Here is a 24,998-nt window from a genome sequence, read left to right on the forward strand (position 1 = left end):
GGTGTGGGGGGCTGGTGCAGCAGGCACCTCTGGTTCCTGGACCAAGGACCCAGCAGCCCTGGCCCTGGGATGTCCGGCCCTGGCCCCAGACTCGCAGCTGCCCGAGGGCACTGGCCATGCCTTGGGCCCAAGCCTCCCTCCCTGCCTGTTTGGGGAGACAAGCGCCAGCTCACTGTGAGATCCGAGAGGGACATGGGGGGCCGACGGGCTGAGCAGTTGAGCACAGGGGTTCTGGTGGTTACAGGCCTTGCTCACTTTCCAAACCTGACCACCAAGCTCACAGCATCCCCATCCCCAAGGTGCCTGTGGGGCGTGCGACCTGCTCTAGGATCTAGCAGAGGAAGTGGAGGCCAGGGAGGCAGATCGCTTCTAAGGGCCCCCAGAATAGAGAAGTTTCAGGAGAAAAACAGCCATGTCATTGTGAGGGCCCTGCACGGAGGCCCACAGATGACTGTCCATGGGGGCTGGTGATCCTCCCAGCCATCACCTCCAACTTTGCCTCGATGCTTGTTTATGCGGTGGGGGTGGCTGGTGCAGGAGGGGACTCCTGGTGAGTCTGGGGGGCTGGGGAACTGGGAAGTGAGCCCATGCAGACCTAGGCTCCTGGCCGGGAACCTGGAGGCTGGCGCTCTGAGACCAACAGGGGCCCCAGTCCCCCACCTCCTCCCTGTCCTGAGTTGGCTAACACCAGCCTTCCCCACTGGGGCCAGCGAGGGGTGCAGCCCAGAGAGCCTGAGGCCTCAGAGCCTTGGTTCTGGGGGCCTTACCCCACTCAGAAGAGCTGTGAGCAGAGGGGCAAGGCAGACCACCAGCCCACCCACCCATCCTCCCGGACATCCCCTCTGTCCAACCCTGGCTCCCTGCCGTTCCCCCCACGGCCCCCCACAGCCCCTTTGCCTGCTCCGCCCACAGGCCACTGGCCCCGGAAGCCAGAGCATCACATCAGGTTTCTGTTTGGAACCTTCCGGGGACTTTTCACCACCTCTCCTGGCTCCTCCCCAGGCACTGCTCCAGCCCCGCAATGACTGGGCGGCCCCTTCCTCCCACATCTCAGTGCAAATGTCACCCTCACGGGGCCCCTGGCCACCAGCAGGGGGCACCCTCATGGGTCCCCCATCATAATGCCCTTCTCGGTTCTTCACACCATCTGCCAGGCTGCCGTTGACTTTCTTTGCCTGTTTACCCAGCACCGCCTGTCTCGACCCCTAGAATGGAAACGGGTCAGGCGCCTGACGTGCTTTGGGCCCTCTCCCAGCAGCCCGGTCCCCAGATGTCCCCACAGCCCCCACAGCCACGTCCCTGAGCTCCCCCCACCGCCCATGGCTCAGGGGACACTAAGGGACAGGCCACCACCCTGCTGCCCTGAGCACTGACCCGGGGAGGTGTCTTGGCCGCAGGGCTTGACCGCAGCCAGAAGCCAGGCCTCCAATGTACTGGGGTCCGCAGAGCAGGCAGGATGGGCATGCAGGGGACCCAGAGAGTGGGCAGCGGGGGAGATCGGGTAAGGAGAAGGCCACGTGCCCCAGCTCCGTGCCTCCCTGAGGGCTGGGTGGGGGTCAGAAGGCCACAGACCCCCCTCTCCATCCCAAGCATGCTCGGTAGCAGACAGAAAGAAGACCCCCACACGTGACCCAAGTTTCCACAGGAACCTGGGGATGCAAAGAACATGCAGAGAACAGGACAAGGGTCCACAGCTCTGCATGAACCAACCTTCCACCTCCATCCCCTACTCTCAGAAGACACTCCCCGCATTTTGGTAGCATTCTCCAGAAACTGCCAAGGGGGCCACACTGAAGCCCCTGGTACTCCCCCCTGCCAGGCCCCTGCCCCACGGGCCCCTGCCCCATGGGCCCCTGTCCTGTGGCCACAGCCCACCTTCGGCAGCCCGCCTGGATGCCTGGGTGCATCCACTCTCCTTGGGCCCCAAGAGCCGCTCCCTCTTCCTGAAAATGCTGCCCCACCAGGAAATGAGCCACTCCTCTGGTCTGAGAGAACACGAGCAGGGAGGACCCATGTGGGTCAGCTGCGCTGGGTCCCACCCCCTCCCCACCCTTCCTAGCTGTGCGTCCCAAGGCGAATTACTTAACTGCTCTGTGTCTCAGTTTCTCCTCTGTAAAATGGACAGCACTCCATCAAGGACACCGAGACCATTCATACACAGACAGCAGCGGGCCGGCCTGGTATGCAGAGTGCCCAGCTAATTCTGGTCATTACAGAGCGGCATGCACAGCCTGTCCTGGGGGATCACTAACAGCTTCCCTGGCCACCCTCAGCCATGTCCCGGTTCAGACACTCATCTCCTCAGCCCCCCTGAACACGGGCCTGTGGCAGAGACCACTGGGGCTCTCCAGCATCCGTCTCTCTTCCTCCCTGGGGTCACAGGGTACGACACTTCCCAGCCTCCTGGAATGTGACCAGAGGGACCCATGCCCCTCCAGGCCTGGCTGACGGCCACCACCCACCCATGGTGCTCCATGGTGTCCCCATCCTCAGCTGATGGGTGGGGGTGGGGAGACTGACGATGGGGGAGGGGAGGAGGCCCCTGCGTCACTGTCTGGAGCAGACAGGCCCCAGAGAGCTGGGACCAAGCACTTCTGCAAAGCACTGTTTGAACAAGTAGCAAGTCCTGTCTCTGAGATGTGGGGCTATTTGTTACCACTGCTGGCCTTCTAACAGTCTGTCTCCCCATTCACTGTGGGCTTCTCGAGGACAGCAGTACCCCAGGACCCAGCACAGAACCTAGCCAAAACCAGGGGCTCAAGGGCTCGTGATGAACGAACGACCAAACAGCCCAACGTCTGCAGAGTCCCCACTTCCCAAGAGAGAGCCAAGGCCTTCTGCCCCTGCACCGACACACATTCACCGAGGGAGGTGCGGCACGGGAGTGGTGCTGGGCAGAGCACAGCAGCTTTGTGGGGCAGAACCGCGTGGCAAGGGTGGCACGTGGTTTATAGTTAAGAGCTGTCCCGGTGGACCAAACCGAGGTCCAGAAAAGGGAGAGTCCCAGTTCCCCCACCGGGCTCTGTCATCCCCAGAAACGTCCACCAAAGCTGCTCAGTCAACAGTTGTGCACGGAGTGACCAGTCCTGGGCAAGGAGCAGCCCTTCTGGGCCTCACCCTCCTCCTCTGTGAAATGGGACAATAATGGCGACTTGCAAAATGAGCCCAACTGGGAAAGTCACTGCGGTGCAGGAGAGACCCCACTTCTCACCACTCGCTGACGTCTGCTCTGGACCTCTGGCCCAGGCCTCTCTCCTCACGGCCTTCATTGACTCGTGCGGAAATTCTGAGATCGGCTGAGCAAAGACCACCAACACTCCCGCTCAGCCATCCTCCATCCTTAGACACAGGCTCGGGGATAAGGCTGTCTATGTCCTGGCCTAGAAGACCTGTTTACAGAACACTTAAGCAGGGATTGGCAAACCATGGCCCCCAGGCCTGTTTCTGTAAATAAAGTTTTATTGGCACACAGCCACACCCATCATTTACATTTTTGTCCGTGGCCGCTTCTGCACGACAACGGCAGGGTTGAGTGGTTGGGACGGAGAAGGTGTGGCCAGCAGAGCCTGAAATATTTACTATCTGGTCCAAGCCCTGTGTCAGAGGGAAAAAGGCTGAGACAGATGTGAGCCCAAGGAGGGCATTTGATCAGAAGGGGGCGCGTACGGCCACTGCTGATAATCATCTCTCTGACAACAAGGCTCCTAGGCTTAAGGAGAGGTTATAAACCTGCCTGACATCCTGCAGTGGGCCCCAGGACCCACCGGGACCCACACTTGAAGGCTGTTTGACCCCAGCCCGCCCATCCAGTGGGGGTCTGGGGCGATATGCATGCACGCCCTCAATCATAACTCAAGCAGCTGCTTCCAAGGAGGGCTCAAGGGAGCCTGAAATTAAGAAATGGAGACACTAGGCAACACAAAGTTATCACTTGTGCCTTTTTAAAGAAGATTTGGTGGTGGAACCCCGTTACGCATCCGCGAGAATGTGAAAGGCCGACATGACCAAGTGAGGAGGATGAGAGAGGCTCGTAAACAGCACTAGCAGGAGGGCAAGTTGGTTCAACTCGCTTTGGGAAACAGCGTGGCAGTTGCTCACATAACTAAACATCTCTGTCCCGTAAACCAGCAATTCTACTCCTAAGTATTTACCAAAGGGAAATGAAAACATGTCCACAAAAAGATTTGCATACCCAATAATATACAAAGATAAAAATCATGACCAACAGCGATTTATACCGGAATGCAAAGCTGGCTTCATGTCTGAAAATCAATGTAATTCGCCATATTTACAGATTAAAAAAGAAAAACCGTATGACTGTGTCAATAGATTCCGAAGAAGCACGTGATAAAATGTACTATCTTGGTAAAAATTCTCAGAAAACTAGGAATAGCGGGGGACTTTCCCAACTTGATACACAGCCTCTGTGAAATCACTGACCTCACACCTAATGGAGGAAGACTGAATGCTTTCCCCTAAAATCAGGACCAAGACACGAAGGTCTGTTGTAGTCACTTCTATTCAAAACTGAAGTGGAGATTCTAGTCAGTGCAATAAGGCAATAAAAGAAATAAAAAGCTAGGGCGCCTGGGTGGCTCAGTCTTAAGCGTCTGCCTTCGGCTCAGGTCATGATCCCGGGGTCCTGGGATCGGGCCCTGCATCAGGCTCCCTGCTCAGCGGGAAGCCTGCTTCTCCCTCTCCCACTCCCCCTGCTTGTGTTCCTGCTCCCACTGTGTCTCTCTGTCAAATAAATAAAATCTTAAAAAAAAAAAAAAAAAGGGGTCGGGGAGCCTGGGTGGCTCAGTCGTTAAGCATCTGCCTTCGGCTCAGGTCATGATCCCAGGGTCCTGGGATCGAGCCCCGCATCGGGCTCCCTGTTTGGCGGAAAGCCTGCTTCTCCCTCTCCCACTCCCCCTGCTTGTGTTCCCTCTCTCACTGTGTCTCTCTGTCAAATAAATAAATAAAATCTTAAAAGAAAAAAAGAAATAAAAAGCTTCTAGATTGGAAAGGAAGAAATAAAACCTCTTTTATTCACATACAACATGATTATCAATGTAGAAAATCTGATGGATTCTACAAAAACACTACTATAAATAGTAAGGCTGCAGGATATAAGATAAATATACAAAACCCAATTATATTCACATATATATCAGCAATAAGCAGCTGGAAACAACATTTAAAAATACCGTTTACATTCTGGAGATTGTTGCACAACAATGTGAATGTTTTAAATGCTACTCAACTATACTTAAAAGAGGGTAAAATAGTAAATTTTATGTTATATATATTTTGCTACAATGAAAAGTTAAAAACACCATTTACAATTGCATAAAAAAATGAAATACCTAGGGGTAAATATGACAAACAGTGCACTGAACACTACAAAATCTTGCTGAGATACATCACAGACCCCCTAAATATGTAGCGAAAGATAGGATTTTCACGGGTTGGAAGACTTGATATCATGAAGATGTAAATTCTCTCCAAATTAATCTACAGATTCAATGTAATCCCAATCAGAATTCCAGCAGGATTTTTAGAATTTTTTTTAAAGATTTTATTTATTCGACAGAGAGAGACACAGTGAGAGAGGGAACACAAGCAGGGGGAGTGGGAGAGGGAGAAGCAGGCTACCCGCCGAGCAGGGAGCCCGATGCGGGACTCGATCCCAGCACCGTGGGATCATGACCTGAGCCAAAGGCAGACAGACGCCCAACGGCTGAGCCACCCAGGCGCCCCTCCAGCAGGATTTTTAAAATACAAATGAACTGATTCTAAAATTCATATGCAAATGCAGGGGACCTAGAGTAACTAAAACAACCCTGAAAAAGGATAAAAACAGAGAACTAACAGTACTTGATTTTAGAATTTATCGTAACGTTATAGTTATCAAGACCGCGTGGTATTGGCATAGAAACAAGGAGATCAATGGCACAGAATAGAGAGCCCAGAAATAGACACACACGTGTGACTGACGAAGGTGTAGAGGCAGTTTAGTGGAGAAAGAATCATCTTTCAGCACATGGTGCCCGAACAGTCGGATGTCATCTGCAAACATACTACACTTCAATCCGTGTCTCCTGCCATGTACAAAAGTCATTCAAAATGCATCATTGCGCTAAATGTAAAACCTAAAGCTATAAACCTTCCACAAGAAATCTTTGTGACTGTGGGTTAGGCAAAGACTTTCTGGCCACAGAAAATTAAAAAAATTAAATAAGATAGCTTCATCAGAATTTTAAGAAAAGATCTGCTCTTTGAAGGACGCTGGTTGAGACAAATTACACTGGGAGAAACTTTGCAAATCATGTATCTGATAAAGGACATGAATCCAAAGGGCACAAAGGACTGTTCAAACCAAATAATAAGAGCACAAACATCTCAATGACGAGAAGAGGCAGAGGGAAATGTATCTCCGCAGAAGGGATGGGGGCATGGGGCAGAGAAGCCCCACAAGCCCGCACTCTCCTCCCAACTCCCTGGCAGGCTTAGAAGGGGTGCCTTTTATTATATGTAAATCACACCTCCATAAAGGTGAATCTAAGAATGCAGTGGGTGTTTCTAGGGCCCCAGCCCTACCCCAGAGACTGGAGAAGCAGAAAAATCAGGGCCTCTCACCCTGGTGCAGCCTGCTCTGCGGGGTCAGCAGGAACCCACTTTCTCTATGAGATACGCCCTCCCTCTCCCAGACCCGGCAGCCACGCTCTCCCAAAGGCTACGTCCGGCGGGCACCCGGGGGCCTGGCCTTGGAGAAGGAAGCAGGAATGTTCCAGGCATCCTCCAGAGCCTCCCCGGCCATCCCGTCCACCTCCCCACACTCCCTGGGGGCTAATGATTGAGCACTGTATCTCGCCTGGTCCCACAGCTCCATCCAAGGCTGATCCTGCCGTTCGTTGCCGCCCTTCCACACGATGAGGCAAATAAGGCCCAGAGCGGGTCAGACACTTGCCCAAGGTCACCCAGTGGCAGACTGGAGCAGACCAGCACTGGTGTCCCGGAGCCCACGCTCCCTGCCCTGAGCTACTTTCCTTCACAGGTTTGACACAGGCAGGTGCCAGGCAGGGGAGGGAGAAGGGGGTCCTGGGGGTGGAGGCGGTCTCCCAGCTGGGCATCTGGCCAGGCCCACAGGCAAGACCACTGCTCACGGGTGGTCACTGTGATCCCCAGCTGCCGGCAGGGCTCCCCAGCGCCTCCTGACACCCAAGAGTCGGCTGACCTCACACTTAGGCTCTGAGCCTTCCAGCGGAAGAGGAGGGGGATCCCTCGCCCTGTCCCACAGAAAAGCTTTGCGTTGCAGCAAGGCGAAGGCCACCAGGAGAGGTGGGGTGCCGGGGAGGCGCCGGCAGGAGGGGAACCGGGCTGGACTACTGGGGAGGAAAGAAGTAGAAGCTCGGGCAGGTGTACGCTCCGGCCGTGTCTGCAGCGGGGCTGGACCAAGCAAGCGGGACGCTTTGACCTCACGCGCCCAGTGTGGTTCCCCCAAAGCTCAGGCTAATGGTTCCACAGCATTTGGTCCGGGTGCCGTCTGCCCAGCAAAGATCTGGCGCAAACGTCACCTCTCTGGGAGTGACTCGGCCGGCCTGACCGAGCACACCGAGTGTGTGGCCCACAGGGGGTGATCCTACAGATGGAGGCGTGGGCACCAGCCTCCCCTGGGGGCCAGCCAGCCAGGGACACGGTCCTGCTGCTCTCAGGACTCAGCGACCCTAGAGGGCCCTGTCCGAGCACCCCACGCCCGAAACACTGCCCTGGGGCCTGGGGCGGCTTGTCAATCGAGAGCCCTGATTTTAAAGAAGGATGCTGACTCCGGCAGGACAGTTCTTGAGGAGACTGAGCAGCAGTTTAAGACTCCTGGGCTCCCGGAGAGGGACCCCCTGCCCCCCGCAAGCGCCTGAGGGCGGAGTGCCAGCAAGCTGGCCCCACACTGGCGCCCTCCTGTCACCCCAGGGCAGCCCCAGCACCCCTGTAGGAATCAGGAGCAGGTGACTCCCTGACTCCCCGACTCCCCAGATTCCAAGCCCCGCCCTCCTCCCTAAGAAAGCCTCCGGGCAGAATCTCAGGAGGCCCACCCTGACCCTACAGGCAAGGACCTCCGGAGTGGGTCTGTGTGCACACTCAGGCAGTGGGAGGACACGGACGGCTGGACAGAGGCAGGCAGGAGGTCCCCAAGAGAGAAGGGACAGGGCTGATGCTTTCGCAGTCCAGGTGGCCAGGCTGGACCTGCAGGCTCAGCCGGGTCTGCCCACCTGCACAAACACCCACAGCCCCACATCAGAGCCTGGAAAGAGGCTCCAGGCATGAGGTGTCTGCATGTCCACATAAGCCTCACACTCCGAAGCTCAGAGCCCCTCCAGGGCAGGAGGGCCACGGGCTGGGGTACCCCGGCACCAGGACTCCTTTAGCCCAGGCAGGAGGGCCCCACACCCCACTCCAGGCTCTGCTCTGGCCGCACCCCTTCCCCACGACGCAGGGAACCATCCAGAGCCTGCCCATCCTCTCTCTGGGCACCAAGGACTCTCGGATTCCTCGCCCAGTAGCCTGGAGGGGGCCTCCAGGGCCTGTGTCCCCCCAGCACAGACCACGCCCCAGGGCATGTGCTCATGTGTATGTTCGAGCTGCAGACAGAGGCGAGGGCGGCAGAGAGGTGCTGGGCCTGAATCTGCATCTCTACTCCTGTCCCAGCCACACGACCACACCAGGCTGCCTGGTGCACCTCCAGGCCACAGCCTTGCCCTCTGTGTGGTGGGGTGACATCACCTGCCAACCAGGACAGACTCTGCCCCAGGCCACCAGCCTTCTCCCAGCTCCTCCCAGACACCCCTTCCTCCTCCTCCCCCCTCCCCTGCCTCCCAAGGCTGTCACTGACCTCCCTTCTCCCCACCCCGACTGCTCTGCCTTCTCCCCACTTCTCCCTCCCCACTGCTCTGCTCCTCTACACCTCTCCCCCCCACCGCTCTGCTCTTCCCCACTTCTCCCCCACCCTGCTCTGCCTTATCCCCACTTCTCCCCCCACTGCTCTGCTCCTCCCCACTTCTACCCCCTTCTCCCCCCTCACTGCTCTGCTCCTCCCCACTTCCCCCCCGCCCCCCACTGCTCTGCTCCTCCCCACTTCTCCGCCTTCTCCTGGGGGCCTGGAGGTGACTCAGCCCCTCACGGTTCCAGGAGCAGAGGTGAGGCATCTGGGCAGGTGACATATCCTGGGGCTGGGCTGAGCTGGTAGCGTCACCCCCCACCAGAGCCCAGCAGGGGAGGAGGGCGCAGGCATGGAAGTGTGGGTCTGGCAGGGCCCTGTGGCCCTCTGCCCATCCCACACGGAGGCCCAGGAGTGAGGAGGGCACAGGTTGGGGGTGAGGGGTGGTTTGGGGCCTGGTGGCCCCTCCCCCACAGCCCCCGGCTGCCCTTTCTGGTTTCTGTTGTCAAACCTCCAACACACTAAGCGCTATGCTGTTTGCTTGAGCCTCTGTCTCCCTGCCGGAACCTAAGCTATGGGGGCACATTTGCTTTCACATACCGCACACCGAGCGGACTCACGGAAGAGGGGGCCATCTACGGGTCTGTGGAGCAGGCGCTCAGTGAGCCCCTGGAGGAGGGGGGCTCGCACCTGCCCCCTTCTCCCCACCCAGTGGAGGGCCCAGCCTTCCCTCCGGACCCTCCCCTCCTGCCGGGCCCACATTCCCTTCCCTCCCCAGGACCACCCCATTCAGCACACGTGCTGCCAGATTTCAGCGTCCCTCTCCTAACCCCCAGTACCTTCCAGCCCCTGCCCATGTACACCCCTCCATCCCCCAACCCCTGTCACAGACTCCACTGGCCTGTAGGTGCTTCTCTGGGTCCTTCCCCCCTCCCCCGGGGGCGGTCCCCCGCCCCCCACCGCCAGGCTCCGGAGACCCCTCTCATCTCCTCTCCTGGTTGTAAAAACCATACTTGGGAGCTGAGTGCATGTGGAGGTCACACAACACTGGGAATGTTCTAAATGCCACTGGGCTGTTGGGTTTTGATGGTCAATTTTGTTATGTGAATTTTACCTCGGGGAAGAATAAAACAGAAACAGAAAAATATGTACATCTTCGACTGTCGGCTACTTGGTGTCTACCTCCAGCCTTTTCTCCAGAACGTTCCTCAAGCTCAAGTCCCCACTTGCGGTCTGTGGCAACTTCTCGATCGTAACCCCTCACGCCAGCAACTGGTCTCCACCCTTCTTCCTTCGTCCTTGGCTCTAAACCGGAGTGTCCTCGTCTCTCCCTGTCCTGCGCCCCACACCCCATGTCCCAGCACATCCTATTCCCCAAATTTCAAAATATATCCAAGATCTGACTTTGCACTCCACCACTGCCAACGCGCTAGACTGAGCCACTGTCTCCTCTCATCTGGACGACTCAGAGCCCTCTAACGGCCTCCCGGCACACCCTCACCTGTCGGCCCAGGACCCTCCCTACAGCGGGCACGAGGTCCTGCGTGCGCCATACCCCCGGCGAGCCTGTCCCCCACTCTCCTCTCCGGACACACTCGCTCCTTGCCTCTCCTTTGAACACACGAAGCTCAGGGCTCACAGTGGCGGGGGCTACGCCCACCCCTCTTCTGGGGGAGCTGTCTCCCCTCCTCCACGGAGAATTCTGGATAACCCCAGCACCAGAAACCCCAGGGTCTTCTTACCCACCTCTCCCCAAATCCCCTTCCGGTGACATCCTCCTGCTCAGGGAGCCCCAGACCTCACCACACCCCAGGACCACACCCTAACCTTGGTCACTGCCACCTCGGTACCTGCGCTCACCCAAGGCCTGCCCTGATGCAGGGGGCCACTAGTCCACCCCCTGCCCCTTTCCACGTCGCCCTGGGTCTTCGCTGCGCTCCCCCATCACACCGTGTACAGCCCATCCCTCCACCAAAGCCTGTGCCCGAGGAGCTGAATGTTCTAGAGAAAGACACAGGACCATGCAGAAGGTGCTCGGGTCAATGTGGGACCCGGGAAAGGTCTGGATGGCAAGCTGCAGTCACTTGTGGTCAGTGTCAGCTCTTAGCACAGATGCACCTACCCCTCCAGAGCCCTGGCCCCAGGCGGGCAGCTGTGCAGTGTTCCTGAAGAAACCACACACGCGGGCAAGAGCCAGGACGGGCAGCAAGGACCCTGTCCTCCAGGTATCGGGTCAGTGCTCTGTTCACTGATTGCTGCCCCTGGCCAGGAGGGGGGCAGCCCCTCCCCTCCAGCTCACGTGATTTCTAAGGATTTAAAGGCCTAGGACCCCCACCCTTGGAAGACAGACATTAAAGAGTGGGCAAAACAACCGCATATGACAGGAAAAATTTACAAATGAACACAGAAAAGCTTAGAAGAGACCCGAGAAGGGGCGTATGGGCGCTCAGTTGGCTGAGCACCCATTTCTTGATTTCGGCTCAGTTCATGATCTCACGGTTGTGGGATCAAACCCCGTGTTGGGCTCCAAGCTCAGCGCAGAGTCTGCTTGAGATTCTCTCTCTCTCTCAGCCCCTCCCACTCACGTGCTCTCCCTCTAAAATAAATGAATAAAACCTAAAAAAAAAAAAAAAAAGACCCAAGAAGATATTAAGTTTACACCTCAGGCTGATCCTTGGCAGACAGTCTACAACAATCAAAACAAAAACAATAAACAAAAACAGTGACTAAGCCAGCAAGCCCTGGGAAGAGGGGAGAATCTGATTTCCAAGTGCCCACATTATTAGTTTCAAATATCCAACAAAAACAATCACGAGGCACACAGAGAAAGAGAAAAGCATGGCCCATTCAAAGGAAGAGATGAACAGAATCCGTCCCCGACGAGGATTTAGTGGCAGATGTATTATACAGATGTTAAAAAAAATTTTTAATGTGCTTGAAGAACAAATGCCATATGTGAAGAAAGTCAAGAAAACAACGTACAGACAAAAGGGAAATAGGAATAAAGACAGAAAATCTACAAAGAAACCAGAAAGAAACTTCTGGATGTAAAAGCACAGTAACTGAAATAGAAAATTCACCAGAGGGATTCAAAGGCAGATCTGAGCAGCCAGGAGAAAGAATCAGTGACCTTGAAGACAGGACAATGGAAGTTATGGAGGCCGAGAAACAGGCAGAAAAGAAGATGGAAGAAAAGCAAACAGAATGTAAGGGGCCAAGCAATGTGCATGGGAGACACAGAAGGAGAGAGAGAAAGGAGCAGGGAGAAGATCTGAAGAAATCACGGTGTGAGGAGACGTGAGTGCAAACATCCACGAGACTCCATGAACTCCAAGAGGCCACTCATTGAGACACACAACTGTACCACGTCCAAAACCCAGACCCAAGGATCGCGAAGGCAGCAGGAGGAAAGCCACTTGTCACAAGAAATCCTCAAATAGATGAAAAGCAGATTTCTCACCAGCAACTTCAGAGGCTGGGGCGCCTGGGTGACTCAGTGGTACCGAGTAGGGAACCAGCCTGCTTCTCCCTCTCCCCCTGCTACTCCCTCTGCTTGTGCTCTCTCACTCTCTCTCTCAAATAAATAAAATCTTGAAAAAAAAAAAAAAACTTCAGAGGCCAGAAGACAGTTGGCTGATATATGCAAAGTGTTCAGAGGAAAAACACTGTCAACCAGGAATCCTATTTCTGGCAAAACTGTCCTTCAAAAGTGAGGGGAAAATCGAGATGTTCCCAGAAAAACAAAAGTCGAGGGTGTTTGTGACCAGAGTGGCAGGACTCAAAGCCATATGGGGAAACAAAGATCTCAGGAAAGGTAAATATGCAGCAACTGTAGAAGCTAGTGTTTTATAACAATGGTTAGTTGGCATTCGATGGTATTAAACCTGGTTTCCTACATGATTTAAGAGACTAACTCATTTGATAAAAAAAAAATTATTAATGTAAAACCTAGTACTACTATAACTTTGGTATTTAACTCCAGATCTTGTTTTCTACATAAGAGACTAATGCATTTAAAATAATTATTATTTATGGGGCACCTGGCTGGCTCAGTCGGAGAAGGATGCCACTTTTGATTTCAGTTGGGTGGAGAGATTACTTTAAAAAAATGAATGAATGAATGAATGAATGAATGAATGAATGAATGAATGAATGAATATTTATGTCTTGGGGCACACAATGTGTAAAGATGAAATACTGTGACTTCGACAACCAAAAGGGTGTCGTACAGACAGCTGTGAAGGAACAGCGTTTCTGCACGTTACTGAAGTTAGACTACTACAGATTCGATTTAGGAGGTTATAAATTTAGGATGTTAAATGTAATCTCCGTGGCAACAAGGAAGAAGAGAGCTATAGAATATACACAAAAGGAAATTAGGAGGGAATTTAAACATTTCACATAAACTAAACACAGAAGACGACAGGAATGCAGGAAACGAGGGACAAAAAAAGCTGTAGGCCACACACAACATAAAGGGCACAAGGGAGGAGGAAGTCCCTCCTTACCGGCGTTCACATTACAGGTAAAGGGATGAACCTCTCCAGTCAACAGGCAGAGAACGGCAGGACGGACAGAAGCACGTGGTACACCACGGGCTGTCCACGAGAGATGCGGCCCAGATCTAAAGACACAGCGGGTCGGAAGTCAAAGGATGGGAGAGGATACCGTGCGTGGACAGCCAGCAGGAGAGAGCTGGAGTGGTTTCACGAACATCAGACAGACTAAGTCAGGAAAAGCCCACAGGGACGAAGGAGGACAGTCTATGTGAGTAGAAGCCTCGATACAGCAAGAAGGTCTAACAATTACATTTACGCACCTAATGACAGACTATCCAAGCACAGGAAGCCGAACCCGACAGAGCTGGAGGGGGACATCGCCAGCCTCGAATGACAGCTGGACACCGCGATGCTGCACTCACACTGATGGACAGAGACATCCGGCAGGAGTAAGGAAACCGAGGATCCAGGACGGCACACGCATTCCTCCCTAGGGCCCGCGGGGCGTCGTACCGTTGTACGGGATCGACCACACGTGAGGCCGCAGGTAAGTCTAGATCGATTTTAAAAGGTAGGTGTCTTACAGAGTACCTTCTCTGGCCACAACAGGGTGGAGTTAGAAGTCAACACAAAGAAAACTGGGACATTCACAACGTGGCGGAAATGTAACACGCTTTTAAACGACCAGTGGATCAAGGAAGAGATCACAAGGGAAATTAGAAATGAAATGAAATTAGATGAAGGAAAACAAAACACGACACCAGAACACAGGATGTAGCAACGGTGGTGCTAACGGGGAAATCTGTAGCTATAAATGGTGACATTACAAAACAAGAAGGATGTCAAGCCAACGACCGAACTTACAACCGAAGGAACTAGGCAAAGAAGAAACTAAAGCCAAAGCTGGCAGAAGGGAGGAAATCATAAGGACTGGAGTAGAGATCAATGAAATGGAGAAAAGAAAACCAATAGAGAAAATAAATGAAAGCAAAAGTTGCTTCTTTGAGAAGATCAATGCATCGGCATGCCTTGAGCTGGATGGCCTAAGAAACTGACTCAAGTCACTCAAATCAGACACAAAGCTGGGGATGCTGCTCCCAGAAATAAAAAGGTCTATGAGAGCGTGCTGTGAACAACCGTACACCAACAACAGGGTCACCTCGATGAAGTGGACAAATTCCTGGAAAGAGAAAACCCACCAATTCTAAGTCAGGAAGAAGTGGACCATCTGAATGGTCCTATAAACGAATAAGGAGACCGGATCCATCATCAAAAATTCCCAACGAAGAACAGCCCTGGCCCTGATGGCTTTCCTGGTGAATTCTACTCAACACTTAATAACCAACACCAATCCTTCCCAAACTTTTCCAAAAGAATTGAGGGGGAGGGAGCGCTTCCTAACTCATCCGACGCGGCCAGCAGAACCCCAGAGATACTACGAGAAGATCACAGACCAGTATCCCTTGTGAACACAGACCACCGGAAAACAGGACTCGGCAGCACAATAGGGACGACGCACCACAACAAGCGCTTTATTCGTGGAAAGCAGAGAGGGCTCCCCGTGAGAACCCGCCAGTCGTCAGCAGAACGAGGGGAAGCCCACACGATCGTCCATCTCAACTGCTGTAGGAACAGCACTTGACCAAACGCGACGCTCTCGTAAAAGCACTCAACAAGCCAGGAACAGGAGGGACTGCCCCCCCACGGTACCCGCCGTCTCTGAAAACCCCACGGCAACCGTAATCCTCGGTGGTGGAAGACTGCCAACTCCTCCTCGACGAGGAGGAGGAGCAAGGGGAGGGTGCCTGCCCGCACCACCTCCAGTCCGCACGGTACTGGCAGCTCCGGCCGTGGCAACCAGGCACGAGGACGAGGGAAGAGGCATCTACAGCGGAGAGGAGGGAGCAAGATGATCTGTTTGTGTACGACATGGTCTTATATGCGGAAAACCCTACAGACTCCATAAAAGAGTTGTCAGAGTAAGTGAATTCAGCAAAGTGATGGGATACAAAGTCAGCACATGACAATCCGTTGCGTTTTTATTTTTATTTACTTATTTCTTAAGTAATCTCTACACCCAACAGGGGGCTCAAACTCAGCACCCTGAGATCCAGAGTTGAATGCTCTACTGAGCCAGCCAGGGGCTGTCGTCAGTTGCATTTTTATACAGATTGAGCAATCTGAAAGTAAACTGCAAGAACAAATCAACTTACAATAGCATCAAAAACAATAAAAAAAAAAAAAACTTGTATGATGAAAACTATAAAATGTTGTAGGAAGAAAGTGAAGACATAAATACATGGGAACATATTCCATGTTATGGGTTAGAAGACCTGATACTGCCAGAATGTCACTATTACCCAAAGTAAATCAAAGACTCAATGCAATCCCCACCAAAACCCCAATGACATAGTTGGCAGAAATGAAAAGCCCATCCTAAAATCCACACGGAATCTCAGGGGACCCTGAATAGCTAAAACAATCTGGAAAAAGAACCACTAACCTGGAGGAATCACACCTCATGACTCAAAATCTAATACAAAGTTGTAGTCATCAAAACAGTGTGGTACTGGCATAAACGACAGACATATCGACCAGTGGAACAGAATAAACCAGGAGATAAAGCTTCGCATAGATGCTCAGATGATATTTGACAAGAGTGCTAAGACCACTCAATGGGGAAAAGATAGAGTTTTCAACAAGGGGCACTGGGAAGATGCCCACATGCAAAAGAATGACACTGGACCCTCACCCAACAGCATATACAAAAATTAACTCAACATGGATCAAGTACCTAAACCTAAGACCACAGGCCCACATGTTGGGCCTCAAAACAAGTCTTAATAAATTTAAGAAGATCAAAATAACATGACTCATCTTCCGACCACCATGGTGTGAAACTAGAAATCCATTACAAGAAACCTCGAAAATTCACATGTGTGTGGAGATTCAACAACATGCTACTGAACGACCAGTGGGTCAAGGGAGAAATCAAAAAATAATGGAGACAAATGAAAATGGAATACAACACATGGAAACTCAGAGAGCCCAGCAACAACTGTGATGAGAGGGAAGTCCACAGCGGCAGGCGCCGGCCCGGAGAAACGAGAAAGGTCCGTGATAAACAGCCTAACTTGGCACCACAAGGAACTGGAGGGAGAACGGATGAAGCCCAGGGCGCCCGGGAGCACAGCTGATTAAGTGCCCGGCTCTTGGCCTGGGCTCAGGTCGTGATCTCAGGGTCGTGATGTCAAGATCGTGAGATGGAGCCCCACACTGGGCTCATGCACAGCGTGGAGTCTGCTTGAGACTCTTTCCCCCTCTGCCCTTACCCCACTCGAGTGTGCTCTAAAAAGAAAAAGGAGAGAGAGAGAGAGACAAAAAGATAATAGAAAGATCAATGAAACAAAGAGCTGCTTTTTGGAAAAGACAAACAACCCTGACAAACTTCAGCTAGACTCACCAAGAAAAAAAGAGAGAGGACTCAAATCAATAAAATCATAAAGGAAAGAGGAGAACTACGACTGAGACCATGGAAACACTGAGGATCGTACGAGACTATCATGAATAATTACATCCCCACAAATTGAACAAGAAACGAATAAATCCCTAGGAACATACAAGACTGAATCATGAAAAAGTAGAAGATCTGAACACATGGATTAGTAGCAAGGAGATTGAATCCGTAATCAAAAACCTTTCAACAAACGTCCAGAACCAGATGGCTTCACTGGTGAAGTCTACCAGCATTTAAAGAAGCAATACCAATTAATAACAAAAAATAGAAGATGAGGGAACACTTCCAAACTCCTTTTATGAGGAGAGCACTACCCTGATGCGAAAATCAGACAAGGACATCACAGTTACGGGCCAACACCCCTGGTGAACACAGATGCAAAAGTCCTCAATGAAAGATTTGCGAACTGAATTCAACAACACATTAAAAGGATCATACACCATGACAGAGTGGGATTTACTCCAGGGATGCAAGTTTGCATCAAGAAATCCATCCAAGCAGTCTCTCCTTTGCTGTCCTGCCCGCTGATCCCTTGCAGCGTGTTCAATAAACATCTACGTCCTTAGGAAGAAAAAAATCAATTTGGCATCCACAAATCAATTAATGTGATATGCTCCACTAACAAAAATGAAAGATAAAAATCATATGATTTCAAAAGATGCAGTAAAAGCATTTGACAAAATTCAACATCCATTTATGAGAAACACTCTGAACAAAGCGGGTACAGAAGGAACGTACCTGAACACAACAAAGGCCACGCAGGTCAAGCCCCCAGCTCACATCACACTCAACAGTGAGAAGCTGAGAGATTTACCTGTAAGGTCAGGAACAAGACAAGGATGCCCTCTCTCTCCGCCTTTATCCCATCTGGTACTGGAAGTCCTGGCCAGAGCAACAAGGGAGGAAAATTGGTAAAAGGCATCACAACCAAAAGGGAGATAGTAGAACTGTCTCTATTGGCAGATTATTTCACTATTTCTACACATTATGTGTAGAAAACCCTAAGGATCCTCCCCCCACACACACACACACACACTAGAACTGATCAATGAATTCGGTGAAGCTACACGACACAGAGTCAACGTACAGAAGTCAGTTCTGTTTCTCCACACTAATAGCAAACCATGAGAAAGAGCAATTAAGAAAACAATCCCATTGACAGGTGCATCAAAAATAATAAAACACCTGGGAATAAAGTTAATCCAGGAGGTGAAGAGCCTGTATGCTGAATGCTATAAAACCTTAAAGAAATTGAAGACACAAGTAAATGGAAAAACAGTCCGTGCTCATGGTTGGAAGAATTAATACTGTTCAAATAGCCATACTACCCAAAACAATCTACAGTCCAATGCAATCCCCATCAAAAGTCCAATGGCGTTTTTCACAGAAATAGAGCAAACAACCCTAAAATTTGTATAAAATCACAAAAGACCCCAAATAACCAAACAGTTTTGAGAAAGGGGAACAAAGTTGGTGGCTTCATGCTTCCCAATTTCAAACTATTTTACAAAACTACAGTAATCAAAATACTATGGTGCTGGCATAAAAACAGACACATAGATCAGTGGAACAGAATAGAGAGCCCAGAAATGAACCCACCCATACATGGCCGATTAATCTACGACAAAGGAGCCAAGAATATACGACGGGGACAGGACAGTCAATTCAATAAATGGGGCTGGGAAAACTGGACAGCCTCATACCATACACAAAAATCAACTCAAAATGGATTAAAAACTTGAGTGTAAGACCTGAAACCATAAATCTCCTAGAAGAAAACAGTAAGCTTCTTGACATCGGTCGTGGTGAGGATTCTTTGATTAGGCAACAAAAGCAAAAATAAACCAATGGGACCGCATCCAACTAGAAAGCTTCTGCACAGGACAGCAAATCATCAACCAGAAGAAAAGGCAACCTGTGGAATGGCAGAAAATATTTGCAAATCATATCTAATAAGAATATCTAAAAAAATATAAAGAACTCACACAACTCGGTAGCAAAACAAAACATCAAAAACACCCAACAATGCAATTAAAAATTGAGGAGAGGCTCTGAACAGATATTCTTCCAAAGGGGACACACAGGTGGCCAGCAGGTCCACGAAAAGGTGCTCATCACGATCGTCAGGGAGATGCGCATCAGGACCGCGGTGCAATCCCCGCCCCCCACCTGTCAGAATGGACAGTCACTGTCCAAAGGACAAGAAGGAACAAGCGTTGGCGAGGATGTGGAGAAAGGGGAACCTTCGTGCGCTGCTGGTGGGAAATCAAATTGGGGCAGTCGCCGTGGAGAACAGCATGGAGGTTCCTCAAAAAATTAAAAATAGAACTACGGTAAGATCCAGCAATTCCACTTTTGTGGAGGGAAACACAGACACTAACTGGGAAAGTCGTCTGCACCCCCGTGCTCACTGTGGCGTCTTTCACCATGGCCAAGACACGGAGTGGCTAAGTGTCCACAGACGGACGAGTGGACACCGAAGATGCCGTGTGTACATATACACTGGAATAGTATTCCGCCACAAAAAAGAGGAGAACCTTGTCCTTTGCAACAATATGGATGGATCCTGAGGGCATTATGCTAAGTGAAAGGAGTCAGAAAGAAAAAGATAAATACCATATGTGGGTCCGAGGAAAAAACCCCTGAACTCATCGACACAGAGAACAGCCTGGTGGTTGCCAGTGGGGTGGGCGAGATGCGTGAAGGGGGCCGAGGGGCACCAACTTCCAGGTAGAAGATAAGCAGGTCCTGGGAAGTAACGCACGGCGTGGTGACCGGAGTTAATAACACCGCGTTGTATATTTGGAAGTTGCTAAGAGAGTAGATCTTAGAAGTTGTAACGCTCTGTGCTGACAGACTGTTCACCAGACTTACTGCGATCATTTCACAATGTACACAAACCCCGATCACTGGGTTGTGCACCTGACATTAATACCATGCTCCATGGGAACTGCACCCCAATTTCATTTTATTTTATTTTTTTAGATTTTATTTATTTGTCAGAGAAGAGCGCACAAGCAGGGGGAGCATCAGAAGCAGGCTCCCCACTGAGCAGGGAGCCCGATGTGGGGCTCGATCCCAGGACCTGGGATCCCCTGGGATCATGACCTGAGCCGAAGGCAGATGCTTAACGACTGAGCCACCCAGGCATCCCTGCACCCCAATTTTAAAAAGGAAGGAATTTTGCCACATGCTATCACGGGGCTGGACCTGCAGACACGAGACAAACACCATGGGACCCCACTTCTCTGAGGGACCTGGAGTCGTCAGGCTCACAGAGGGCAGCAGGGGGCCTGGGAGGGGGCGTGTTTTGTGGGGACAGAGTTTTAGTCGGTGAAGGTGGAAAGTTCTGGAGACAGCTGGCTACACAGATGTGAAGGCGTTGAAGGCCCTGAACCAGACACACCCACATGGTTAAGACTGTCCGTTCTAGGTTATGTGTATTTTAACACAATAAAGAGAAGGGGGGAAAGAGCCTGTCTCAGCCACTGCTCTGGGCCTGACGGGGCCACAGGGAACAGCCACCAGGAGGGCAGGTGACAAACCCACGCCTGCCAGCCTGGTGCAGCCCCTTGTGGCTCATCCGTGGGGGAAATGGGGCCGAGCAGCCAGCTCACAGGTGTGGGGAACAGCGCTAGCAGGCCCCTGGCCCGAGCAGGGCTGAGTCAACAGCAAACGAGGAGGGCAGGGCCCGAGGGGGGGTGATGTCACCCCCTGCCTTCACGGCGCTGCCTCAGAACAACCAGGCCCAGCTCACCACCCTGGCCCGCCCAGCAGCTCCGAGTCCCCTCTGGGGCAATCTCAGCCTAGTGAGTGTCCCGGGCATGGCAGAGCGGGGTGGCTGAGCCTCCCCTGCTGGGGTGGAGGGGGGCAGCTGCTCCCCAGCCCCCCCCCCCACGCACGGGCACCAGGGGCCTGCTGGCCTGTGGCCAAGCACAGAGCCAGCTGACGGACACAGCCTGGAGCCCCCAACCCTCCAGACCGAGAATCACCTTGTGACCCAGCCATCCTACTCTTCCGGCTCTGCCCCAAAGACTCAGACTTGCACCCCCGCGTTCACAGCGGCCAAGAGGGGGAAGCCACGCAGGTGTCCGCTGCTGGAAGGTGGGCCCAGTGTGGGGCGTCCATATCACAGAAGCCCGGACACGCGAGCGTGGCAATGAGCCAGAAACAAGGCGAACGCTGCAGGACCCACTCACTCGAGGTCCGGGAGCCGTCAGACCCACAAACACAGCAGAGCCGGGGGTGGGGGCGGGGGGGCCGTGTTTCCCGTTTACAGGATGCTAAGAGCTCTGGAGACGGACGGGGATGGTGTACTTAATGCTCCCGCACATCTAAGACTGTTACGAGGGGGGCGGCTCAGTCGGTTGAGCTCGGACTCCTGGTTTCAGCTCAGGTCAGGAGCTCCTGGTGGGATTGATCCCCGCCTCAGGCTGCCTGCTCAGCGGGGAGTCTCGGCTTCCTCTCTCCATCTGCCCCTCCCCCTGCTTGTGCAAGTCCACAGGCATGCTCTCTCTCAAATAATGGTTAAAATGGTGACTTTTATGCATATTTTACCACAATAAAAATAATCTTTTTTTTAACCCAAGAACCAGGTGAGTTACTGCCCCAGAGATGGGTGCTGCCCGCCCAGCCCACTCCTCAGCAGTCCCTGCCAGCCACGCGCCCTCCCAGGGGACCCTCTCCCCAACGAGGCCAAATTCCTGGAATTCCCCCCACCAAGCTGCTCTGCCCTGGCTTACAGCAAGTTCAGCAAGTTCGGGAGAGTCATGTCCGCCACGAAGCCTTCCCGGGCTGAGCGAGCAGCTTCTGCTCCAATGTCACCTGCCTGGTTGAGCAGGCACCACCTCCGGTCGTGGCTGAGCCGCAAGGACTGGCCCCCTGGCCTCTCAGAGCCAGACCGTCTGGGTCCTGGCTCCGGAAACGTGCCTACAGAAGCCTGCATGCAGCCATCCCAAACCACCTGTCTTGTCAGAAACGAGGACCCCCTCACGGCGCCGACTGTGCACGTCAGAAGGCCCAGGTGCTCTCAGAATTGGCTTTACCTGGAGTTTCCAGGTGACTCAGATGCCCAGGTGACACGCATCAAAGGACCACACGATTATCACCCACAGCCAAACCCAGTTGAAGACGTGAGAGCCCCCAAGTCCTTCCGGGGCATCGGACCTGAGGCTCAAAGGAGAGAATCTATCATTTGTCCCAACTAGGTAGGCAGCTTGGAGGACGTGCAGAGGCCCACCCCCCCTCCCTTGACCCCAAGATGGAGACCCCCACCCAGGCCTTGCAGGGGAAAGGGATGCAAACGCACCCACTCCCTCAGCCTGTCACTTCTCTGGGAGGCTGTTAGCTGGGTCCCACGCGCAAAGGAGGGGGGAGCCTACTCCTGGAGCAAGTCCTGTGGGGCTGCAAGGACTCCCTCACCCCACCTCCCTCCCAGGAGCCCTCACCTGGCCAGTTGGCCCGCGAGGGCCATGGTGGTTAGAGGTGGCCCAGGCCTGCCCCCTGGCCCCGGCCATGCCCTGCTGCTGGCTGGCTGTGGTCAGGCAGGGCAGCCCTGAGCCAGTCCGTGTCACCACAGAGAGGCCCCCAGCCGCCCGTCTGGGCGGCGGCAGGCACGGTGGCACAGAACCTGGACAGACCAGATGACTCCATCCAAGCAGCAGAGACTGTGGGCGGGCATTCCACCGGGGTCATGAGGGAGGAAGCAGGGCAGCAGGCCTCGCCTCCGCGCCCCTGGAGCAGTGGGGAAGGCCAGCAAGGACGGCAGGACTATGGCATCAAGAGACCTGCTCTGCCTTTGAAGGCCCACATCCCCCAAGGCGGCTCAAGTTTCCAAGGCCTCAGTTTCCCCAGCTGTGAAATGGGGGCGATCGCCAGCTCTTGCCTGTTCCACTGGGCTGCCAGGCAGATAAGGCAAGATGCTGATGTCATGTGCCAACTCTGAAAAACCAGAGGCTTGGCCCAATGCCTGGGAAAGCTGGGCTTGTAAGAACTGACCGCTCCGGAGCCCAGCGTGCCTGCCTCGGGGCAGTGGCCTCTGGCTGAGTGGGGGGGGTGCAGGGCATGGCAGTGCCCACTGGGAGGGGAGGGGCCCCTGCAGGGCCCAAGAGGCCAGGAAGCCCCCTGTCCCACCTGCCTACCCCGCGAGATCGCTGGAGGGAGGCTGTGGGTCCAAAGACGCTGCTCCTGAGCAGTGTACCCAGGAAGGAGAGGGACAGGGCCAGCTCCCCCTCCCCCGGCCCCCTGCCAGAGGCTGAGAGCCTCTCCCTGGTGCAGCCCACTCTCCTGAACAAGGGAAAGTGCAGGTCTAGAAGAGGGAGGTGGGGAGCGTGTGAGCGGCGCCAGCCAGCGGGCAGGAGCAGAGCACAACGGTGGTGCCGATGCTGCCCCCCACCCTCAGGGTGGGCACCGCGGCTCCCCGGCTCAGGAGGCCGGGGGCAAGGCCACCGCAGTCTGCCCAGCTTCCAGAGAAGACTCCCACTGGCTGCGGGACACTCTAGCTCCTGGTATAGCCTCTCTTGGCAACACCGTAGCTGACCAGCAGATTCCCAGGACCTGGGGCTGCCAAAGGACCCCCCCCCCAGCCCAGTGGGTGGGCAACAGAGGAGAGCTGGTGACCGGGTCCCTTCTGGAGTGCCCAGAGGCTGCATGTCTCAGACTGCCGTCTCAGGACAAACACAGCCCCCCTCCTTGGGGGGCTTGTGCTAGGTGTGTTCTGAGGAGTCTGGGCTAGGAGCCCCCAGTGGGGTGTCCAGTGTCCCCCTGGAGTGCCTGGGGAACAGCCCTTGAGTGGGGCCACCCTCCACCCTGGGGTGACGTGAGCAGGTGAGGCTGCCCCGCCCCCACCCTCAGCAAGGACTAGGGGGTGCTGCTGATGGCTCAGAAGCAGGGTTCTGCTGGCCTGGAAGCTCAGCCTGTCCTTTTCCTGCCAATCCCAGGACAAATCGCCCCAGGAAGGGAGGGGAAGCTCCTCAGGACTCCGGCACCTTGGAAATCACCCCAGAGCAGGGCCACCCAGGAGCAAAGTCCAGGAGATGCCTGCTGGGAGGATGGGTGCAGGTGGACTGGGAGCTTGTTACAGGCTGCACCTGCCGGAGGGCCCCACCTGAACTGGCCATCTGCCCAGAGCAGCCGGTTGCCAGGGTGGGGAGAGGGGAGCCCTTTCCTACCCGGCTTCTTCCCCCAGCCCCCTGCTCAGGGCGCGTGCAAAAGGGTGGCCCCAGGCGGGGGGGGGGGGGGCATGACGTCACCTCCAGGTGGTGGGGAGCCAGGTGGACCCCACACCCACGCACAGAAGCCCCCGGGCGGCTCGCCCTTTCTCTCCCTGCAGACGCTCGCCCGCGCGATTTCCTCTTTCTCTGCGGAGCCGAGGTTTCGCAACGCGGCGGCGGTCCGTGGGTGACAGCGAGACACGCAGCCCGGGGGGAGGGGAGGCGACACAGCCACAGGCCCCGGGGCCGCTGGGAGGCGACGTCCGGCTCCATGCAGGTGCACCCCGGGCCCGCGCCCCCTCCCCCCGGCCACGCAGGCGCCGCAGCACCCCTCCCAGTCCCCGGGGCTGGCATCCAGGCCGGCACCCACCCGGCCGCACCCATCCCGGCCCCGCACCCACTCTCGCCGGCGCCCACCCGGGCCCGCGCCTCCCAGAGGCGCACCCACCCCGCCCCGCACCCACGCGGACCGGCCACGACCCTGGGCGCACCCACCGGCCCGCACGCAGCCTGGCCCCGCACCCAGCGGACCGGCCACGACCCTGGGCGCACCCACCGGCCCGCACCTACCCGGGGCGCCGCAGTCGGCGCAGCTCGTGTTCCCCGGCCGCTGCAGCAGCTCCAGGACGGCCCTTCGCCGCTCCGTGGCCATGGCCGCGATGCCCGCCGCCCGGGATGCCGGCCGCGGGCCCGGAGCGTCCGCCCCGCCGCGCTAGGGCCCCACGCAGGCTGCCCGCCGCCCGCGGCCCTGCGCCATCCTGGGCGGCCTCAGTCCGCGCGCCGGTTCCGCATTCCTGCCGCCGGGCCCGGCTCCGCCGCCGCCGCCGCCGCCGCTGGTGTCTCCGCCGCGGCCGCCG

At 54.6% G+C, this 24,998-nt stretch overlaps 1 protein-coding gene across 3 annotated transcripts in view; it reads right to left on the minus strand.

Moving 5' to 3' along the window:
• Positions 1-24,837, minus strand: part of ADAP1 (ArfGAP with dual PH domains 1) — a 53,439-nt gene extending 28,602 nt beyond the window's left edge. For 2 of the 3 annotated variants that reach the window (XM_034988220.1, XM_034988219.1), the window contains exon 1: positions 24,712-24,837. In XM_034988220.1, coding sequence (XP_034844111.1) covers positions 24,712-24,793 — 82 coding nt within the window. In that variant the 5' untranslated portion in view covers positions 24,794-24,837. The remainder of the gene's footprint in view (positions 1-24,711) is intronic. The other variant, XM_034988221.1, reaches the window with a different exon arrangement.
• Between the last annotated feature and the right edge of the window lie 161 nt (positions 24,838-24,998).

Source organism: Mirounga leonina, unplaced genomic scaffold (genome assembly GCF_011800145.1).
Source record: "Mirounga leonina isolate KUSES-001 unplaced genomic scaffold, KU_Mleo_1.0 Mir_454, whole genome shotgun sequence".
In the NCBI taxonomy this organism is placed as follows: domain Eukaryota; kingdom Metazoa; phylum Chordata; class Mammalia; order Carnivora; family Phocidae; genus Mirounga; species Mirounga leonina.